A 19,356-nucleotide genomic window follows, 5' to 3' on the forward strand; every position below is an offset into this window, starting at 1 on the left:
CCCCCCACTGCTGTCAAACACAGCCCCCCACTGCTGTCAAACACAGCCCCCCACAACTGCCAAACACAGCCCCCCACAGCTGTCAAACACAGCCACCCCATGCTATCAAACACAGCCCCCCCCTGCGGTCAAACACAGCCCCCCCCTGCTGTCAAACACAGCCCCCCCTGCTGTCAAACACAGCCCCCCACAGCTGTCAAACACAGCCCCCCACCGCTGTCAAACACAGCCCCCCACTGCTGTCAAACACAGCCCTCCACTGCTGTCAAACACAGCCCCCCACCGCTGTCAAACACAGCCCCCCACTGCTGTCAAACACAGCCCCCCACTGCTGTCAAACACAGCCCCTCACTGCTGTCAAACTCAGCCCCCCACAGCTGTCAAACACATTCCCCCACAGCTGTCAAACACAGCACCCCCGCTGTCAAACACAGCCCTCCACTGCTGTCAAACACAGCCCTCCACTGCTGTCAAACACAGCCCCCCACAGCTGTCAAATACAGCCCCCCACAACTGTCAAACACAGTCCCCCATGCCATCAAACACATCCTCCCACAGCTGTCAAACACAGCCCCCCCGCTGTCAAACACAGCCCCCCACAGCTATCAAACACATCCCCCCATTGCTGTCAAACACAGGCCCCCACTGCTGTCAAACACAGCACCCCCGCTGTCAAACACAGCCCCCCACTGCTGTCAAACACAGCCCCCCACTGCTGTCAAACACAGCCCCCCACTGCTGTCAAACACAGCCCCCCACTGCTGTCAAACACAGCCCCCCACTGCTGTCAAACACAGCCCCCCACTGCTGTCAAACACAGCCCCCCACTGCTGTCAAACACAGCCCCCCACTGCTGTCAAACACAGCCCTCCACTGCTGTCAAACACAGCCCCCCACAGCTGTCAAACACAGCCACCCCATGCTATCAAACACAGCCACCCCCTGCGGTCAAACACAGCCCCCCCCTGCGGTCAAACACAGCCCCCCCCTGCGGTCAAACACAGCCCCCCCCTGCGGTCAAACACAGCCCCCCCCTGCGGTCAAACACAGCCCCCCACAGCTGTCAAACACAGCCCCCCACAGCTGTCAAACACAGCCCCCCACCGCTGTCAAACACAGCCCCCCACCGCTGTCAAACACAGCCCCCCACCGCTGTCAAACACAGCCCCCCACTGCTGTCAAACACAGCCCCCCACTGCTGTCAAACACAGCCCCTCACTGCTGTCAAACTCAGCCCCCCACAGCTGTCAAACTCAGCCCCCCACAGCTGTCAAACACAGCACCCCCGCTGTCAAACACAGCCCTCCACTGCTGTCAAACACAGCCCTCCACTGCTGTCAAACACAGCCCTCCACTGCTGTCAAACACAGCCCCCCACAGCTGTCAAATACAGCCCCCCACAACTGTCAAACACAGTCCCCCATGCCGTCAAACACATCCTCCCACAGCTGTCAAACACAGCCCCCCCGCTGTCAAACACAGCCCCCCACAGCTATCAAACACATCCCCCCATTGCTGTCAAACACAGGCCCCCACTGCTGTCAAACACAGCACCCCCGCTGTCAAACACAGCCCCCCACTGCTGTCAAACACAGCCCCCCACTGCTGTCAAACACAGCCCCCCACTGCTGTCAAACACAGCCCCCCACTGCTGTCAAACACAGCCCTCCACTGCTGTCAAACACAGCCCTCCACTGCTGTCAAACACATTCCCCCATTGCTGTCAAACACAGCCCCCCACTGCTGTCAAACACAGCCCTCCACTGCTGTCAAACACAGGCCCCCACTGCTGTCAAACACAGCCCCCCCCGCTGTCAAACACAGCACCCCACTGCTGTCAAACACAGCCCCCCATTGCTGTCAAACACAGGCCCCCACTGCTGTCAAACACAGCACCCCCGCTGTCAAACACAGCCCCCCACTGCTGTCAAACACAGCCCCCCACTGCTGTCAAACACAGCCCCCCACTGCTGTCAAACACAGCCCCCCACTGCTGTCAAACACAGCCCCCCACAACTGCCAAACACAGCCCCCCACAGCTGTCAAACACAGCCACCCCATGCTATCAAACACAGCCCCCCCCTGCGGTCAAACACAGCCCCCCCCTGCGGTCAAACACAGCCCCCCCCTGCGGTCACACACAGCCCCCCCTGCTGTCAAACACAGCCCCCCACAGCTGTCAAACACAGCCCCCCACAGCTGTCAAACACAGCCCCCCACTGCTGTCAAACACAGCCCCCCACTGCTGTCAAACACAGCCCTCCACTGCTGTCAAACACAGCCCCCCACTGCTGTCAAACACAGCCCCCCACTGCTGTCAAACACAGCCCCCCACTGCTGTCAAACACAGCCCCTCACTGCTGTCAAACTCAGCCCCCCACAGCTGTCAAACACATTCCCCCACAGCTGTCAAACACAGCACCCCCGCTGTCAAACACAGCCCTCCACTGCTGTCAAACACAGCCCTCCACTGCTGTCAAACACAGCCCCCCACAGCTGTCAAATACAGCCCCCCACAACTGTCAAACACAGTCCCCCATGCCATCAAACACATCCTCCCACAGCTGTCAAACACAGCCCCCCCGCTGTCAAACACAGCCCCCCACAGCTATCAAACACATCCCCCCATTGCTGTCAAACACAGGCCCCCACTGCTGTCAAACACAGCACCCCCGCTGTCAAACACAGCCCCCCACTGCTGTCAAACACAGCCCCCCACTGCTGTCAAACACAGCCCCCCACTGCTGTCAAACACAGCCCCCCACTGCTGTCAAACACAGCCCCCCACTGCTGTCAAACACAGCCCTCCACTGCTGTCAAACACAGCCCTCCACTGCTGTCAAACACATTCCCCCATTGCTGTCAAACACAGCCCCCCACTGCTGTCAAACACAGCCCTCCACTGCTGTCAAACACAGGCCCCCACTGCTGTCAAACACCGCCCCCCCGCTGTCAAACACAGCACCCCACTGCTGTCAAACACAGCCCCCCATTGCTGTCAAACACAGGCCCCCACTGCTGTCAAACACAGCACCCCCGCTGTCAAACACAGCCCCCCACTGCTGTCAAACACAGCCCCCCACTGCTGTCAAACACAGCCCCCCACTGCTGTCAAACACAGCCCCCCACTGCTGTCAAACACAGCCCCCCACAGCTGCCAAACACAGCCCCCCACAGCTGTCAAACACAGCCACCCCATGCTATCAAACACAGCCCCCCCCTGCGGTCAAACACAGCCCCCCCCTGCGGTCAAACACAGCCCCCCCTGCTGTCAAACACAGCCCCCCACAGCTGTCAAACACAGCCCCCCACAGCTGTCAAACACAGCCCCCCACAGCTGTCAAACACAGCCCCCCACTGCTGTCAAACACAGCCCCCCACTGCTGTCAAACACAGCCCCCCACTGCTGTCAAACACAGCCCCCCACTGCTGTCAAACACAGCCCCCCACTGCTGTCAAACACAGCCCCCCACTGCTGTCAAACACAGCCCCCCACTGCTGTCAAAAACAGCCCCTCACTGCTGTCAAACTCAGCCCCCCACAGCTGTCAAACACATTCCCCCACAGCTGTCAAACACAGCACCCCCGCTGTCAAACACAGCCCTCCACTGCTGTCAAACACAGCCCTCCACTGCTGTCAAACACAGCCCTCCACTGCTGTCAAACACAGCCCTCCACTGCTGTCAAACACAGCCCCCCACAGCTGTCAAATACAGCCCCCCACAACTGTCAAACACAGTCCCCCATGCCATCAAACACATCCTCCCACAGCTGTCAAACACAGCCCCCCCGCTGTCAAACACAGCCCCCCACAGCTATCAAACACATCCCCCCATTGCTGTCAAACACAGGCCCCCACTGCTGTCAAACACAGCCCCCCCGCTGTCAAACACAGCCCCCCACTGCTGTCAAACACAGCCCCCCACTGCTGTCAAACACAGCCCCCCACAACTGCCAAACACAGCCCCCCACAGCTGTCAAACACAGCCACCCCATGCTATCAAACACAGCCCCCCCCTGCGGTCAAACACAGCCCCCCCCTGCGGTCAAACACAGCCCCCCCTGCTGTCAAACACAGCCCCCCACAGCTGTCAAACACAGCCCCCCACCGCTGTCAAACACAGCCCCCCACCGCTGTCAAACACAGCCCCCCACCGCTGTCAAACACAGCCCCCCACTGCTGTCAAACACAGCCCCCCACTGCTGTCAAACACAGCCCCCCACTGCTGTCAAACACAGCCCCTCACTGCTGTCAAACTCAGCCCCCCACAGCTGTCAAACACATTCCCCCACAGCTGTCAAACACAGCACCCCCGCTGTCAAACACAGCCCTCCACTGCTGTCAAACACAGCCCTCCACTGCTGTCAAACACAGCCCTCCACTGCTGTCAAACACAGCCCCCCACAGCTGTCAAATACAGCCCCCCACAACTGTCAAACACAGTCCCCCATGCCATCAAACACATCCTCCCACAGCTGTCAAACACAGCCCCCCCGCTGTCAAACACAGCCCCCCACAGCTATCAAACACATCCCCCCATTGCTGTCAAACACAGGCCCCCACTGCTGTCAAACACAGCACCCCCGCTGTCAAACACAGCCCCCCACTGCTGTCAAACACAGCCCCCCACTGCTGTCAAACACAGCCCCCCACTGCTGTCAAACACAGCCCCCCACTGCTGTCAAACACAGCCCTCCACTGCTGTCAAACACAGCCCTCCACTGCAGTCAAACACATTCCCCCATTGCTGTCAAACACAGCCCTCCACTGCTGTCAAACACAGCCCTCCACTGCTGTCAAACACAGGCCCCCACTGCTGTCAAACACAGCACCCCACTGCTGTCAAACACAGCCCCCCATTGCTGTCAAACACAGGCCCCCACTGCTGTCAAACACAGCACCCCCGCTGTCAAACACAGCCCCCCACTGCTGTCAAACACAGCCCCCCACTGCTGTCAAACACAGCCCCCCACTGCTGTCAAACACAGCCCCCCACTGCTGTCAAACACAGCCCCCCACTGCTGTCAAACACAGCCCCCCACAACTGCCAAACACAGCCCCCCACAGCTGTCAAACACAGCCACCCCATGCTATCAAACACAGCCCCCCCCTGCGGTCAAACACAGCCCCCCCCTGCGGTCAAACACAGCCCCCCCTGCTGTCAAACACAGCCCCCCACAGCTGTCAAACACAGCCCCCCACAGCTGTCAAACACAGCCCCCCACCGCTGTCAAACACAGCCCCCCACTGCTGTCAAACACAGCCCCCCACTGCTGTCAAACACAGCCCCCCACTGCTGTCAAACACAGCCCCCCACTGCTGTCAAACACAGCCCCTCACTGCTGTCAAACTCAGCCCCCCACAGCTGTCAAACACATTCCCCCACAGCTGTCAAACACAGCACCCCCGCTGTCAAACACAGCCCTCCACTGCTGTCAAACACAGCCCTCCACTGCTGTCAAACACAGCCCCCCACAGCTGTCAAATACAGCCCCCCACAACTGTCAAACACAGTCCCCCATGCCATCAAACACATCCTCCCACAGCTGTCAAACACAGCCCCTCCGCTGTCAAACACAGCCCCCCACAGCTATCAAACACATCCCCCCATTGCTGTCAAACACAGGCCCCCACTGCTGTCAAACACAGCACCCCCGCTGTCAAACACAGCCCCCCACTGCTGTCAAACACAGCCCCCCACTGCTGTCAAACACAGCCCCCCACTGCTGTCAAACACAGCCCCCCACTGCTGTCAAACACAGCCCCCCACTGCTGTCAAACACAGCCCCCCACTGCTGTCAAACACAGCCCCCCACAACTGCCAAACACAGCCCCCCACAGCTGTCAAACACAGCCACCCCATGCTGTCAAACACAGCCCCCCCCTGCGGTCAAACACAGCCCCCCCCTGCGGTCAAACACAGCCCCCCCTGCTGTCAAACACAGCCCCCCACAGCTGTCAAACACAGCCCCCCACCGCTGTCAAACACAGCCCCCCACCGCTGTCAAACACAGCCCCCCACTGCTGTCAAACACAGCCCCCCACTGCTGTCAAACACAGCCCCCCACTGCTGTCAAACACAGCCCCCCACTGCTGTCAAACACAGCCCCTCACTGCTGTCAAACTCAGCCCCCCACAGCTGTCAAACACATTCCCCCACAGCTGTCAAACACAGCACCCCCGCTGTCAAACACAGCCCTCCACTGCTGTCAAACACAGCCCTCCACTGCTGTCAAACACAGCCCCCCACAGCTGTCAAATACAGCCCCCCACAACTGTCAAACACAGTCCCCCATGCCATCAAACACATCCTCCCACAGCTGTCAAACACAGCCCCCCCGCTGTCAAACACAGCCCCCCACAGCTATCAAACACATCCCCCCATTGCTGTCAAACACAGGCCCCCACTGCTGTCAAACACAGCACCCCCGCTGCCAAACACAGCCCCCCACTGCTGTCAAACACAGCCCCCCACTGCTGTCAAACACAGCCCCCCACTGCTGTCAAACACAGCCCCCCACAGCTATCAAACACATCCCCCCATTGCTGTCAAACACAGGCCCCCACTGCTGTCAAACACAGCACCCCCACTGTCAAACACAGCCCCCCACTGCTGTCAAACACAGCCCCCCACTGCTGTCAAACACAGCCCCCCACTGCTGTCAAACACAGCCCTCCACTGCTGTCAAACACAGCCCTCCACTGCTGTCAAACACAGGCCCCCACTGCTGTCAAACACAGCCCCCCCGCTGTCAAACACAGCACCCCACTGCTGTCAAACACAGCCCCCCCGCTGTCAAACACAGCCCCCCCGCTGTCAAACACAGCCCCCCACTGCTGTCAAACACAGCCCCCCACTGCTGTCAAACACAGCCCTCCACTGCTGTCAAACACAGCCCCCCACTGCTGTCAAACACAGCCCCCCACTGCTGTCAAACACAGCCCCCCACAGCTATCAAACACATCCCCCCATTGCTGTCAAACACAGGCCCCCACTGCTGTCAAACACAGCACCCCCGCTGTCAAACACAGCCCCCCACTGCTGTCAAACACAGCCCCCCACTACTGTCAAACACAGCCCCCCACTGCTGTCAAACACAGCCCTCCACTGCTGTCAGACACAGCCCTCCACTGCTGTCAAACACAGCCCCCCCGCTGTCAAACACATTCCCCCCGCTGTCAAACACATTCCCCCCCCGCTGTCAAACACAGCACCCCCGCTGTCAAACACAGCCCCCCCGCTGTCAAACACATTCCCCCCCCGCTGTCAGACACAGCCCCCCCGCTGTCAGACACAGCCCCCGATGTTACTAATAGCTCCCGCTGTCAAACACTAACCTCTCGCCCTCATTAATCCCTGCTCCTGTGTTGTTATTGTTCCAGCCCAGTCGGGAAGACAGTTGTAACTAATGACCGCTGGGGATATGGCACAATCTGTAAACATGGTGGATACTATACATGTACTGATCGCTATAACCCAGGCCACCTGCTGGCCCACAAGTGGGAGAATTGCATGACCATAGACCGGAAATCCTGGGGATACAGAAGAGACGCAAAACTCAGTGATTATCTTTCAATAGAAGAACTGGTGAAGGTAATACGTTCCTGCCTGCCTCTCCGTCTGGTTCTGAGCCTGTCTCTTTTCTGTGATTGGAATTCCACACGCACACAGGCACCGTGTGGGTGGGCGGGGTCCATGGGAGCGGGTAGACAAATTGGGTGACATGGGTGAGGAGTTGGGTGATGCCCTACCCATTACCTTTGACACTCCTCTGTAGCGCTCCATGGTGGCTGGGGCACCGAGAAGTCAAGGATCGCTAGAGAACATCCTCACTCTGATCTCGTGATTGGCTGCCCTCTCCTCCATCACTGTAGCCTGTCTGATTGGCTCTGACAGGCTCCCCATTGGTTGGTGCAGTGAGGGGGTGCTGTCTTTCAAACCAATGGCCTGCCTGCACTTTGTGCTGCTCCGATCAGATCCCAAACCGTGACTGTGGAGAAGTGTAGGGGAATCCTCTCGGTGCCTTGGCTGATGTATCTTCCTCATTCGAAATCTCAAAGAGTTTATTTGGTTTGTTGTACCTTGCTGATGGGGGGGGCATGCTGTGCACAAACTTGCTCTAGCTATTCCAACATTGAAGAAGTGATTACACTTCAAATAGATCACACTGGTTAGGATGCACCTTGCCATGCCTGGTGGTCATGAAAGGCGCTGTATAAACTTTCTTTCTTTCTCTTCTGACTGTCTGTCATGCTGTCTCTGTCGTAAAGATCACATTCCTTTATTTTTCTTCATTATTGGTTTATGGACGGAAAAGAGAGGATACCTCTATGGAGGAATTTATGAGTTACAGAAACAGAAGTAGACCATTCAGCCCTTTAAGCCTGTTCTGTTCTGCCATTCAATGAGATCATGGCTGATCTGTGGCCCAACCCCATTTAACTGCCTTTGACCCGTATCCCTTCGGTGTATGCGATGTTGCTTTTTCCTGAACAGTGAGACTGAAGGTAGACAGGATGAAGATGTTGAGTTCTCCAATTAGTTGGTGGCAGGGGTGGGGGAGGGTGCGGGAGGGGGAGTGTGGAATTTCCTGACAGGAGTATTTTGTTGCCTCGTTACCAGGTTTTGGTGTGACCAGTGGAGAAAGGAACATCTAGCTGATAAAGCAGAAACACCTCTCTCTGTGCACCTCCCTCCTGTGTGGAGAACTAGTGGAAAGCTTCCTGACATCTGTTCTCCTTTACCATTACCTTTGTAAACTGCTCCCTGTACAAATCCCCTATTGAAGGGCAAAATGGAAAAGACATTGAAAGAACTAATTCTCAACCAGAGAACAGAAGGCTGAGTATTGGTGAACCACTATCTTGAGACATCAACAAAGAACAGAACTGAAAGAAAACAACTTATCCAATCCCTTTAGATAACAAGCTGTAGAGCTGGATGGACACAGTAGGCCAAGCAGCTTCAGAGGAGCAGGAAAGCTTGACGTTTCGGGCCTAGACCCTTCATTAGAAAAGGGGGATGGAAAAGGGGTTCTGTAATAAATAGGGAGAGAAGCGGACGCAGATTGAAGATGGATAGAGGAGGAGATAGGTGGAGAGGAGACAGACAGGTCAAAAAGGCAGGGATGGAGCCAGTAAATGTGAGTGTAGGTGGGGAGGTAGGGAGGGGATACGTCAATCCAGGGAGGACGGACGGACAGGTCAAGGAGGTGGGATGAGGTTAGTAGGTAGGAAATGGAGGTGGGGCTTGAGGTGGGAGGAAGGGATAGGTGAGAGGAAGAACAGGTTCGGGAGGCAGGGGTGAGCTGAGCTGGTTTTGGGATGCATTAGGGGGGAGGGGAGATTTTGAAGCTTATTGTCAAACCCCCTTACCTGAATTGCACTGCCTTCTGCATTTTGTTCCTTTCTTTTTCCACCTTCAGTAACCATTTCTTGTCAGTCTTAGGCTGCCCTGTCTGTGGGGGGGGATTTTGGAAAAGGGTAGAGTTTAAGTTACAGTGTTGTAGGTCAACAGTCCCTATTTCCTTTTTACCATTGGTGAAAGAACTAACTGCCTGTGAAGGCCGTGGAGGCCAGGTTATTGAGTATACTTAAGATGGAGGTAGCTTCTTGATTATCAAGGGGATCAAGGGTTTTGGGGAGAAAGCAGGAGAATTGTGTTGAGAAATTTATCGGCCATGATTGAATGGTGGAGCAGACTCAATAGGCTGAATGGCTTAATTTCTGCTCCTCTGTCCTATGGCCTTATGATTTGTTTGCAGTTAACAGTTATTTCTTGTTAAGTATAAAGACCTGGTGTGCATGTTTTTTTTAACAGAAATTAGACAGTAATCCTGCTAACTCTCCCTGTTTATTTTATCTGTCTATCCCTCTGTCGCGCTATTTATTTCTCTTCCTATAACTATTCATCCTTCCATCTTACTATCTCTGTTTCCCTATATAAGTATAAGTATCTGACTATCTATGCTATTATATGTCCCTTTGTCTATCCCTCCAATCCTCCCTCATCTTTGATCAGCATTTCTATTAGAGTTTTGGCCTGTAATAGAATTTTTTATTGGTGGGATACTTTCATTGACAGGGCTGCCAACCAATGAGAATGAAGATTTGATCGCGGGCCGACTTTGGTCTGCTCATTCTGATTGTTACAATATATTTCATTGGTGAACCTGTGAACCAATGAGAGATCACTAAGAACCCAACCCATTGGGTACATTGGAATGGTTCAAAATGACAATTGACGTAATCACCAGCTGCATGTCAGGAAGGTATTAAATCGAATAGTTATATTTCAGGCCAGCTACATCCATGAGAGATTATATTGAGCCCATCGAGATCCTTACTCCTCTTAAAACAGGGAATAGGAATGTAAATGATGAAATGTGTTGATAGAAAGGAAGTTATTTATCAGATGAAATGATCTGTCATGAGTCTATTTTGCAATATTTGCAAACGACAAGCACCAGCCTGCATTTATGTAACACCTTTAATGTGGATAAACATCCCAGTGCTTTACAATATCAATGGTAGGCGAAACTTCACTCTGCACTGATATACACTGGTTGGGTCAAATGGCCTTTTTCTGTGCTGTGTATTCTAAAAGCTGCATTAAAGGTTAAACTACTACACCAGGAAATTGAAAACTTTATTTGCATGATATCACACATTCAGAAGGAATTCTATCCAGACAAATATCACTTTGACTGAAAGATATTCATCGAAGATTTGCCTGTGAGGAGCATTAATTCTTTAATTGTTTGCTTGTTCCAGACCCTGGTTGAGACTGTCTCCTGTGGAGGGAACCTTTTGATGAATATTGGCCCCACTCATGATGGACGCATCCTCCCCATCTTTGAGGAGCGGCTGAGGCAGACGGGGCAGTGGCTCCAAGTAAATGGGGAAGCAATATATGATACAAAGACCTGGAGAGCGCAGAATGACAGCATCACTCCTGGAGTCTGGTACGTTTCTGAAGAAAAAAGCCTGGGGAGGCTGCTTTAGGGGCAGAGGTGGCAATGTTTATTCTTGGAGTGGCCAATATCTGCCACAACCAGGCCTCAGGATGCATGCCGAAATTAGATTAAGTAAAGTTCTAATTGTCCATTGAATTTTTTTTTAAACTCTCTAATTGATTTTGCAAAAATAGTTCATGCAGTTACCTGTTCTTAATCTGTCATGAAGCGAGCATCGGAATTTATAGATGATAGGTGTGGAGCTGCACAAAGAGAGCTGGTCAGACAGCATTAGAGGAGAAGAAAAATCAATATTTTGGGCTGAAGCCCTTCATTAGGACTGGGGAAGGGGATGGGAGCCCAGGAATAAGTAGAGGACAGGGTGGGGCTATGGGAAGGGTATGTGGGGTAGTGATAGGGAGTTACTGTGATAGGTCAGTAGGAATGGTGGAGTGGATGGGTGAGTAGGAAGATGGACAGGTTAGGTCAGGTCAGGGAGGTGAGGAGGAGGGGGAGGGCTGGAGTTGGGGTCGCACCATCCCACTTACCTTTCCCCAGCCCCACCCCCTTCCTCTATTTATTTCTGAGCTCCCCTCTCCCTCCCCAATCCTGACAAAGCGTTTCAGCCCGAAAAGTTGACTTTTCTGCTCCTCGGATGCTGTCTGACTTGCTGTGCTTTTCCAGCTCCACATTTATTGACTCCAGCTTCCAGCATCTGCAGTCCTTACTGTCTCCAAATCATTGGGATTTATTGTTCCACTTCAAAGCATCTATCACTTCTTGGATCAAACTGTGATCCAGATATCGCAAGGTTATGAAATCACTCCTATAATACTGGGCCCATGATGAGAATCCCTGTGCTAATGTCAACAGATAGACAGACAGAAATAGCAGTTTTTGTTTTTAACATTCCAGAGAGTTTCTGTCCAATATTTAAAGGGCGGGAGTTTCAAATACCTTACCAACTCTGACGTAGAGACTTGAAACGTTGGCTTGCTGTCTCTCTGCAGATGCTGCCTGACCTGCTATATTTCCAGCATTTTTTGTTTTCTTACCAGCTTCCTGGTTGCTTTTGACAGTTACAATGTGATCGACAGCTTTGGTGAGTTTATGCACAGTCGTGTCACTCCTGAAAATCTCAAGGTACACCTTACGCCTCCCAAAGGGCACTGGAGACTGCCCCCCCCACCCCCCGGCATCCCGGGACTCTATCCCAAGGGGTAAGGGTACTTGTGCAAAATGGCATGCTAACTGTTCAAGCAGATCCGTAACATTTAAAGCTGCTCGGACAGATGTAACATCACATTTTCTGTTTCCCACTCCTGGCTGAGAAGAATCAGAGATGACTGGGAAGCAGTTTCTGTCTGACATGGGCAGTCTGCAAAATGGAGATGTTAAATCCATCCCCCTACACCCCCAGTCTCAGTCCCCACGAGCAACGTAGCTTCAGTGTTCAGATTTTACATATGTTGACACTTTGGTAATGGTGGACAGACCATAAAGTTGTAAGATGTAGGAGCAGAATTAGGCCATGCAGCCCATCGAATCTGCTCCACTACTCAATCATGGCTAATATATTTCTCAATGCCATTTTTCTACCTTCTCCCTATAGCCCTTGATCCCCTTACTAATCTAGAACGTACCTATGTCTGTCTTAAAGCACTCAATGGCTTAGTCTCCACAGCTGTCTGCAGCAACAAGTTCCATAGATTTACTTCCCTCTTCACCTCAGTTCTGAAGGGTCTTCCCTTCTGAGGCTAAGCCCCTGTGTCCTAGTCCCTCCTGCTACCAGAAACATCTCCACATCCACTCTGTCCAGGCCACTATGTACTCTGTAAGTTTCAATCAGATCCTCCTTTATCCTTCTCAACTCCAGATCCACAGCCTTCAACTGCTCCTTTTTGACAAGCCCATTGACCCTGAAATCATTCCTGCAAACCTCTTCTGGACTGTCTCCAAGGCCAGCACATCCTTCCTTTAATATTCCTCTCTGCCAGTATTTTGACCTGCTCAATTCTCGTAGGAACAGTGGGAGAGAGTTTAGCCACACAAACCTATTCCACCATTCGATCAGGCCATAGGTCATTTACAGTCTGCCTCTACATAGCTGCCCTGATCCCATTTGCATTAATGCCTTTGACCTCTTCATTTAGAGATGGCTGTCATCACCCAGGGCCTCGTTTCCATTCTAAAAGTATGAGTGTGCCAATGTGGTTTGTCAATTACTGGAGACATTTTAACTTCTGAAAATGGATTGCCTGTTTTGCCAGGTATACGTCCTCAGCAGAGAAAGGGGTGGTTTACGCAATATTCCTCACCTGGCCGAAACTGGGATTTCTCACCCTTGGAGCTCCCCAAGTTACTACAGGAACAAAGGTTTGAATCATTGAACAATGAGCAATGGCGTGATGGAAGTGGGTAGCGCCCCTGCCTCTGAGCCAGAGGCTGTGGGTTCAAGCCCCATTCTGGGTCTTGATGGGTTACGAAAGATGCGACCATAACATGGCCACAGACGTGGACTGTCACCTTGTTAAATCCTCCCACCAATGGCAGGCAGTAAGAGGTGGGATTCTTGTCTAGCCTCGTGATGGAAATAAATTACAGCTGCTATTGTACACATGCAGAATGAATGCAGGACTTTCTTCACGCCCTGCCCCCTGCTGGCGATCATGGTACAGCAAACCTTGTTTTAACCAGCACCTTATGAATCGGCAAAAATTATATACCTCAAAGACTGTGAAGCTTATTCTATAATTCAGTCCAATTGGTATAGCTTTAGTACACCTCATTGTGAATGTACTTGTTGTTCAATTGAATGGCCACATGAAATACAAACAGTTGATTCAATTTTGAGTCAATTTCTTCTCAAATACTGTGATGTACCGCGATGCCCAAGTAGTTAGTTGAGGGATGAATGAGAAGGCTCTCTCTCTGCCAGTAAGTTTTATTTAAGGCAAAGTTGCATTATTATAGAAGTGATTTATGCTATAAATAAAGTACAGCAGTGATGTGAATACCCTCTGCATGACGTTTCTATTGCTTAATGTGTGTTTTATATTGATTATGTGGACCTCTTGATCAACTGGAATATTTGGTCACCTGGTGCAGTCCTGGTCCCACAGGTTTGGTTTGATTTATTATTGCCACATGTATCTAGGTACAGTGAGAAGTTTTGTTTTACATGCAATACAGGCAGATCATACCGTACAAATGCATTAGGGTAAAGAACAGAGCGAGGAATACAATGACACAGCTGCAGAGAGCAAGGAGCAAGGTCAACATTAAACTTTAAAGTTTGAGAGGCCCATTGAAAAGTCTAATAACAGCAGGGAGAAAGCTGTTCTTGAAAGCTGTCCATATGCGTGTATAAACTTTTATATCTTCTGCCCAAAGGAAGATGCTGGAAGAGAGTATATTGGGGGTAGAAGGGGGTCTTTAATTATATCCATTGATTTCCCAAGGCAGCATGAAGTACAGATTGAGCCACTGTAAGCAAGGCTGGTTTGTCGGATGGACTGGGCCGTGTTGGCAACTCTCTGTAATTTCTTTCAATCTTGAGAAGAGCAGTTGCCAGGCTGTGATGAATCAGGATAGGTTGCTTTCTATGGTGCATGGAAAGTTGGTAAGGATCTTTGTGGTTTCTTAGCATTTATTCCCGGTAATAAAAGGTTTGCTGTACTGTGGGTCAGATCAGACTTTGCCGAGGGTGACAAAGAAAAATTGAATGATATCAGACAAAGCTTCGGTCCAACTTTTGTATCATCAATGTGATGTGTATACACGTGTATTATTTTAAATTAATATTTAATATTGAATTATATTTTACAAATAAGGTAACCCTCATTGGATACTCCAAACCCCTGCAATGGGAGAAGATTGGAGATCAGGGACTGGTGGTGCAAATGCCTGAAGTCAGCAGTGAACAACTGCCCTGTCAATGGGCCTGGAGCCTGAAACTCAGTGATACAGCTTGATGAGCTGAGCAGGGCCAATTTACAGTTTTCAGTGATTTCTACACTGTCTGGCTGTCTCACCAATTGACACTCAGCATTGCTTTGTGTTCTTGCTTGTTTTGTTTAATTTTTTTAATTTTGGAAATGAGAAATTTCAGTTCCTGAAAAATGTTTTGGATTGACCTGATGTAGAAAGTGATTTTGTTGGTGTGTGTCAAGGCTGATGTATGATTAATTACTTTTAAACATTTTGCCCTTGTTCTTATCTGTGAAGCTGTAAAACACCGATGCTGTTTGAACTCGGTTCCAAACCAAAGATGTTAGAAGCCATCTGTCTGGTGATTCTGTTGCTGCTTACCTTGATGTGAGGTCTCCTGCCTTAGTTTGTAGTCATTCAACGTGGGCCTGATACAAGCAGGTGAAGGGCTAATTGCATTGTCTGGGTGCGTAATCATGGGTGAGTGCTATGGTCAGAGGGATTGGTGCTTTGGGGTGAAATTTCATCATGAACAATAGTTTAAAATGAGTGAGTGTGGATTGGCTGTTTGTTATTGGCCTGCACAATGCCCAGTGCCATTCCCAGGATGGTGTATGACAGATTACTTCATGCCAAATCAACGTGGTGTAATTTGCACTCCATTAATTGCTGGTTCAGTAACTGCGTAAATGAACATCACAGAATCCTTATAGTGCAGAAAGAAGCCATTCAACCTATCAAGTCTGCACTGACCCTCTGAACAGTGTCACAGCCTCCACCCTATCCCCACATTTTCCTTGATTAACCACCAATCCTGCACCTCCCTGGATACTACAGGCAATTCAGCATGGCCAATGCACCTAACCTGCTCGTCTTTGGACTGTGGAAGGAAACTGGAGGAAATTCACACAGACATGGGGAGAACATGCAAGCCCCATGCAGACAGTCACCCAAGGCTGGGATTGAACCCAGGTCCCTGCCGCTGTGAGGCAGTGAGTGCTAACCACTGAGCCACACATATAGCACTTTTTGTAAATGCCCCAATGTTCCAAGCACAATCAGTAAAGACCTGGTGCCAAGTTGTAAACTGAGATGTGAAGATCAGCAATATGAAGACAAAGTGGAGAGCTGCGGGCTGGTATTCCAAATTCCATTGCTCAGGCAGGATCTGCACGGAAGACCAGAATAAGGAGGAGTGCAGAGGGCTCAGAGGGTCGTGGGCTGAAGGAGATTACAGAGATAGAGCGAGGAAAGGCTGAGAAGGAATTTGGAAACAAGGGTGAGGATTTAAAACTGAGCTGTGCCAGACTGGAGGAGTGATTGGAGATGATGGAGAACAGGACTTGGAGCAGGCTGGGATACCGATACCGATAGCAGTGTTCCGGACAGAAGATGAGCATCCAGCCAGGCAAACATTGGAAAAATAATCTCTGGAGCTGGGAAAAGATAAAATGTAGATTTTAGCAGGAGGTGAGGTGAGGCAGGGAAGGACTTGGGAGTTGGAAATTATACAAATTTTCATGGAGATTTGGTTGGAGTCAAATTAAATTAAAATGAATGCTGTGTAAATAAAGTGTTTAGTTGTTATCACTTTTGAACACAGGTATTTTGTAACTGTGTTGGTTGTTTAATGCTGTGGTTAAAAGTAATTGAAATCTGCATTATTTTAGGAGATTATAAAAATGGGATGCTACATTGCACAGTGACCTCCCAATTTAAAGATTTGGACTGGTTTCACATCCGAGTGCGTTTCTATAATCTGGGTATATCCCTGTTCTGATAATTGTCAGGGTTTGCCTTTAAGGATTGTGTTGTTCTCAACAGTAATTCATATTTGTATCCTTCCTTTAATGCAATAAAAAAAGTACTCCACTTGAGAATCACAGAACAAAGTACCAGTCTGAGGCATCTGAGGATATGAACAAATGAGGATTAAGGATTGCCTTAAATTCCATATGGTGTGTTAGCTTTCATTAATAGAGGGATCGAGCTCAAGAGCCGTGAGGTTATGCTCCAGTTATACAAAACCCTGATTCAGCCACATCTGGAGTATTGTGCCCAGTTCTGGTCGCCTCATTACAGGAAAGATGTGGAAGTGTTGGAAAAGGTCCAGACGAGATGTACCAGGATGTTGCCTGGAATGGAGGGAAAGTCCTACGAGGAAAGGTTGAGAGAGCTAGGGCTTTTCTGTTTAGAACGACAAAGGATGAGAGGTGACTTGATAGAGGTGTTCAAAATGGTCAGAGGTATAGAGTAGACAGCCAGAGACTTTTTCTTAGGGTGGAGGTAGCTATTACGAGGGGGCATAGTTTTAAAGTGAGTGGAAGTAGATATAATGGAGACATCAGAGGTAGGCTCTTTACTCAGAGGGTGGTAGGGGCATGGAATGCATTGCCGGAGAGGGTAGTGGCGTCGGCCTCATTAGGGGCATTTAAGTGGCTATTAGATAGGCATATGGATGATAGTATAAGGCAGGGGTGGAGGTTAGATAGATCTTAGGTCTAGAGTAAACGTTTGGCACAACATTGTGGGCCGAAGGGCCTGCACTGTGCTGTACTATTCTATGTTCTAAATAACTAGGTTACTGGAAGGGCCATGAGAGGTCTAGCCAGGCCCTGCTATTGGTCTGGGTCTGACTCCTGGGACCTGTCCAATGAAAGACTGTTCTTGAGATGGACAGCATGGTACAGTGTGGGCAGAATGATCAGCGGTGCAGTCTTTGGCAGAACTGGCAGCGTGCTTAATCTGGGCAGCCTGGTGGTGGCTTTGGAAGGTGGGATCCGTTGGAGAAAGGCCAGGCCCCGCTGATACGGTGCTGCCTCAGAGTGAACCTCCTGGGGGATGGGTGAACCTGGGTGAGCTACCCTGCCAGGCCCAAAGCCTGATTAATCATCCACTGTTTGGTGCTCACTTGGGGGCACCGCTGGGATCTTACTGTGCAGCTTGGGTGCTGGAGAAGGCCCCCTGGTAATAGCCAGAGAAACTTACATATCTTCCCTAAACTAACAGAATGGGGTGACGAGTGGAATGACAGGGGACATAACACGTGGGTGGAATCTGATTACTGAATGAGCAGGGATTGAGGGGCTGAATGGCCCACTCCAGTTCCACTTAATTAATTTGATTTATTGTCACATGTGCCTAAGTACAGTGAGAAGCTTTGTTTGTGAGCAGCACAGGCAGGTCATAGTAAGCAATGACATACAGATCACAGGGGTGAAAGAAAGAACTTGGACAGAGTGAGGTGTGTAGGTTACACTGCACTGGGTGTGTGGGGCCAGATCAACATTAACAAGATCAACATTATTCGAAGTTAGAGAAGCCAACTCATCAGTCTCATAATGGCTAGGAAGAAGCTGTTCTTGAACCTGTTGGTGCACATGTTCAGGCTTCTGTATCTTCTGCCTGATGGAAGAAGTTATTGGACACCATTACCAGGGTGGGATGGCTCTATGATGATGTTGGCAGCCTTTCTGTGGCAATGAGCTGTGTAAATGGAGTCCATGGATGGAAGGTTGGCTTCCGTGTTGGTCTGGGCTGTGTACACCACCTTCTGTAGTTTCTCACAGTCCTGGGCAGAGCAGTTGCCGTACCAGGCTGTTATGCAGTCACACAGTTTGCTTTCAATGGTACATCAGTAGAAGTTGGTGAGGGGCCTCACGGACATGGCAAATTTCCTGAGTCACCTGAGGGAGAAGAGACATTATCACATCTACGTAGGAATTCCAGGACAGGTTGTCAGTTATCGTCACTCTGGGTAACCTGGCACTGTCCATCCTCTCAACATCACTTCCATGGATGTAGATGGGGGCGTGTTCTCCTCCTTTCTTTCTGAAGTCAATGATCAGTTCTTTGGTTTTGCCGACATTGAAAGAGAGAGGTTGTTATCGTGGCACCATGAGACCGAGCCCTCTATCTCCCTTCTGTATTTCGACTTACCATTGTTAGGTATCTACCCCACTACGATGCCCTCAGCGAACTTGTAGATGGCGTTTTTTCGGAGTTTGGAAACAAAGTTATAGGTGTACAGGGAGTATAGTAGGGAGATGAGGATGCATTCTTGGTGGGGCGGGGGGCTCCAATGTTGAATGTTACTGTGGAGGAGGTACAGTTACCTATCCTCACTGATTGCAGCCTGTGGGTCAGGAAGCTGAGGGTCCAGTTGCAGAGGATGGAGCTGAGATCAAGGTCACACAGTTTTGAGGTCAGTTTGAAGGAGGTAATGGTGTTGAAGGCGGAGCTGTAGTCAACGAGCAGGAGTCTGATGTAGGTGTATCTGTTGTCCAGATGTTCCAGGGATGAGTGCAGGGCTAGGGATAGGGCATCCTCAAATTGGAGGCAGGCTGAGGGACTGGAGTTGATGTGGGCCATGACCACCCTCCCAAAGCACTTCATGATTATTGAGGCCAGAGCCACTGGGCAGTAGTCATTAATGCACCTTGCAAGGTCTGATTCATTAACCATCGGGGT

The 19,356-nt window shown here is 50.8% G+C and overlaps 1 protein-coding gene across 1 annotated transcript in view; it reads left to right on the forward strand.

Annotated features, from left to right (window-relative positions):
* fuca2 (alpha-L-fucosidase 2) overlaps window positions 1-16,753 on the forward strand; it is a 38,613-nt gene extending 21,860 nt beyond the window's left edge. The window contains exons 4-7 of the mRNA XM_048536903.2: window positions 7,385-7,595; window positions 10,775-10,965; window positions 13,227-13,332; window positions 14,790-16,753. Of these exons, the coding sequence (XP_048392860.1) occupies window positions 7,385-7,595; window positions 10,775-10,965; window positions 13,227-13,332; window positions 14,790-14,930 (649 nt within the window). The 3' untranslated portion in view covers window positions 14,931-16,753. The remainder of the gene's footprint in view (window positions 1-7,384; window positions 7,596-10,774; window positions 10,966-13,226; window positions 13,333-14,789) is intronic.
* The last annotated feature ends 2,603 nt before the right edge of the window (window positions 16,754-19,356 follow it).

Source organism: Stegostoma tigrinum, chromosome 9 (genome assembly GCF_030684315.1).
Source record: "Stegostoma tigrinum isolate sSteTig4 chromosome 9, sSteTig4.hap1, whole genome shotgun sequence".
Classification (NCBI taxonomy): Eukaryota; Metazoa; Chordata; class Chondrichthyes; order Orectolobiformes; family Stegostomatidae; genus Stegostoma; species Stegostoma tigrinum.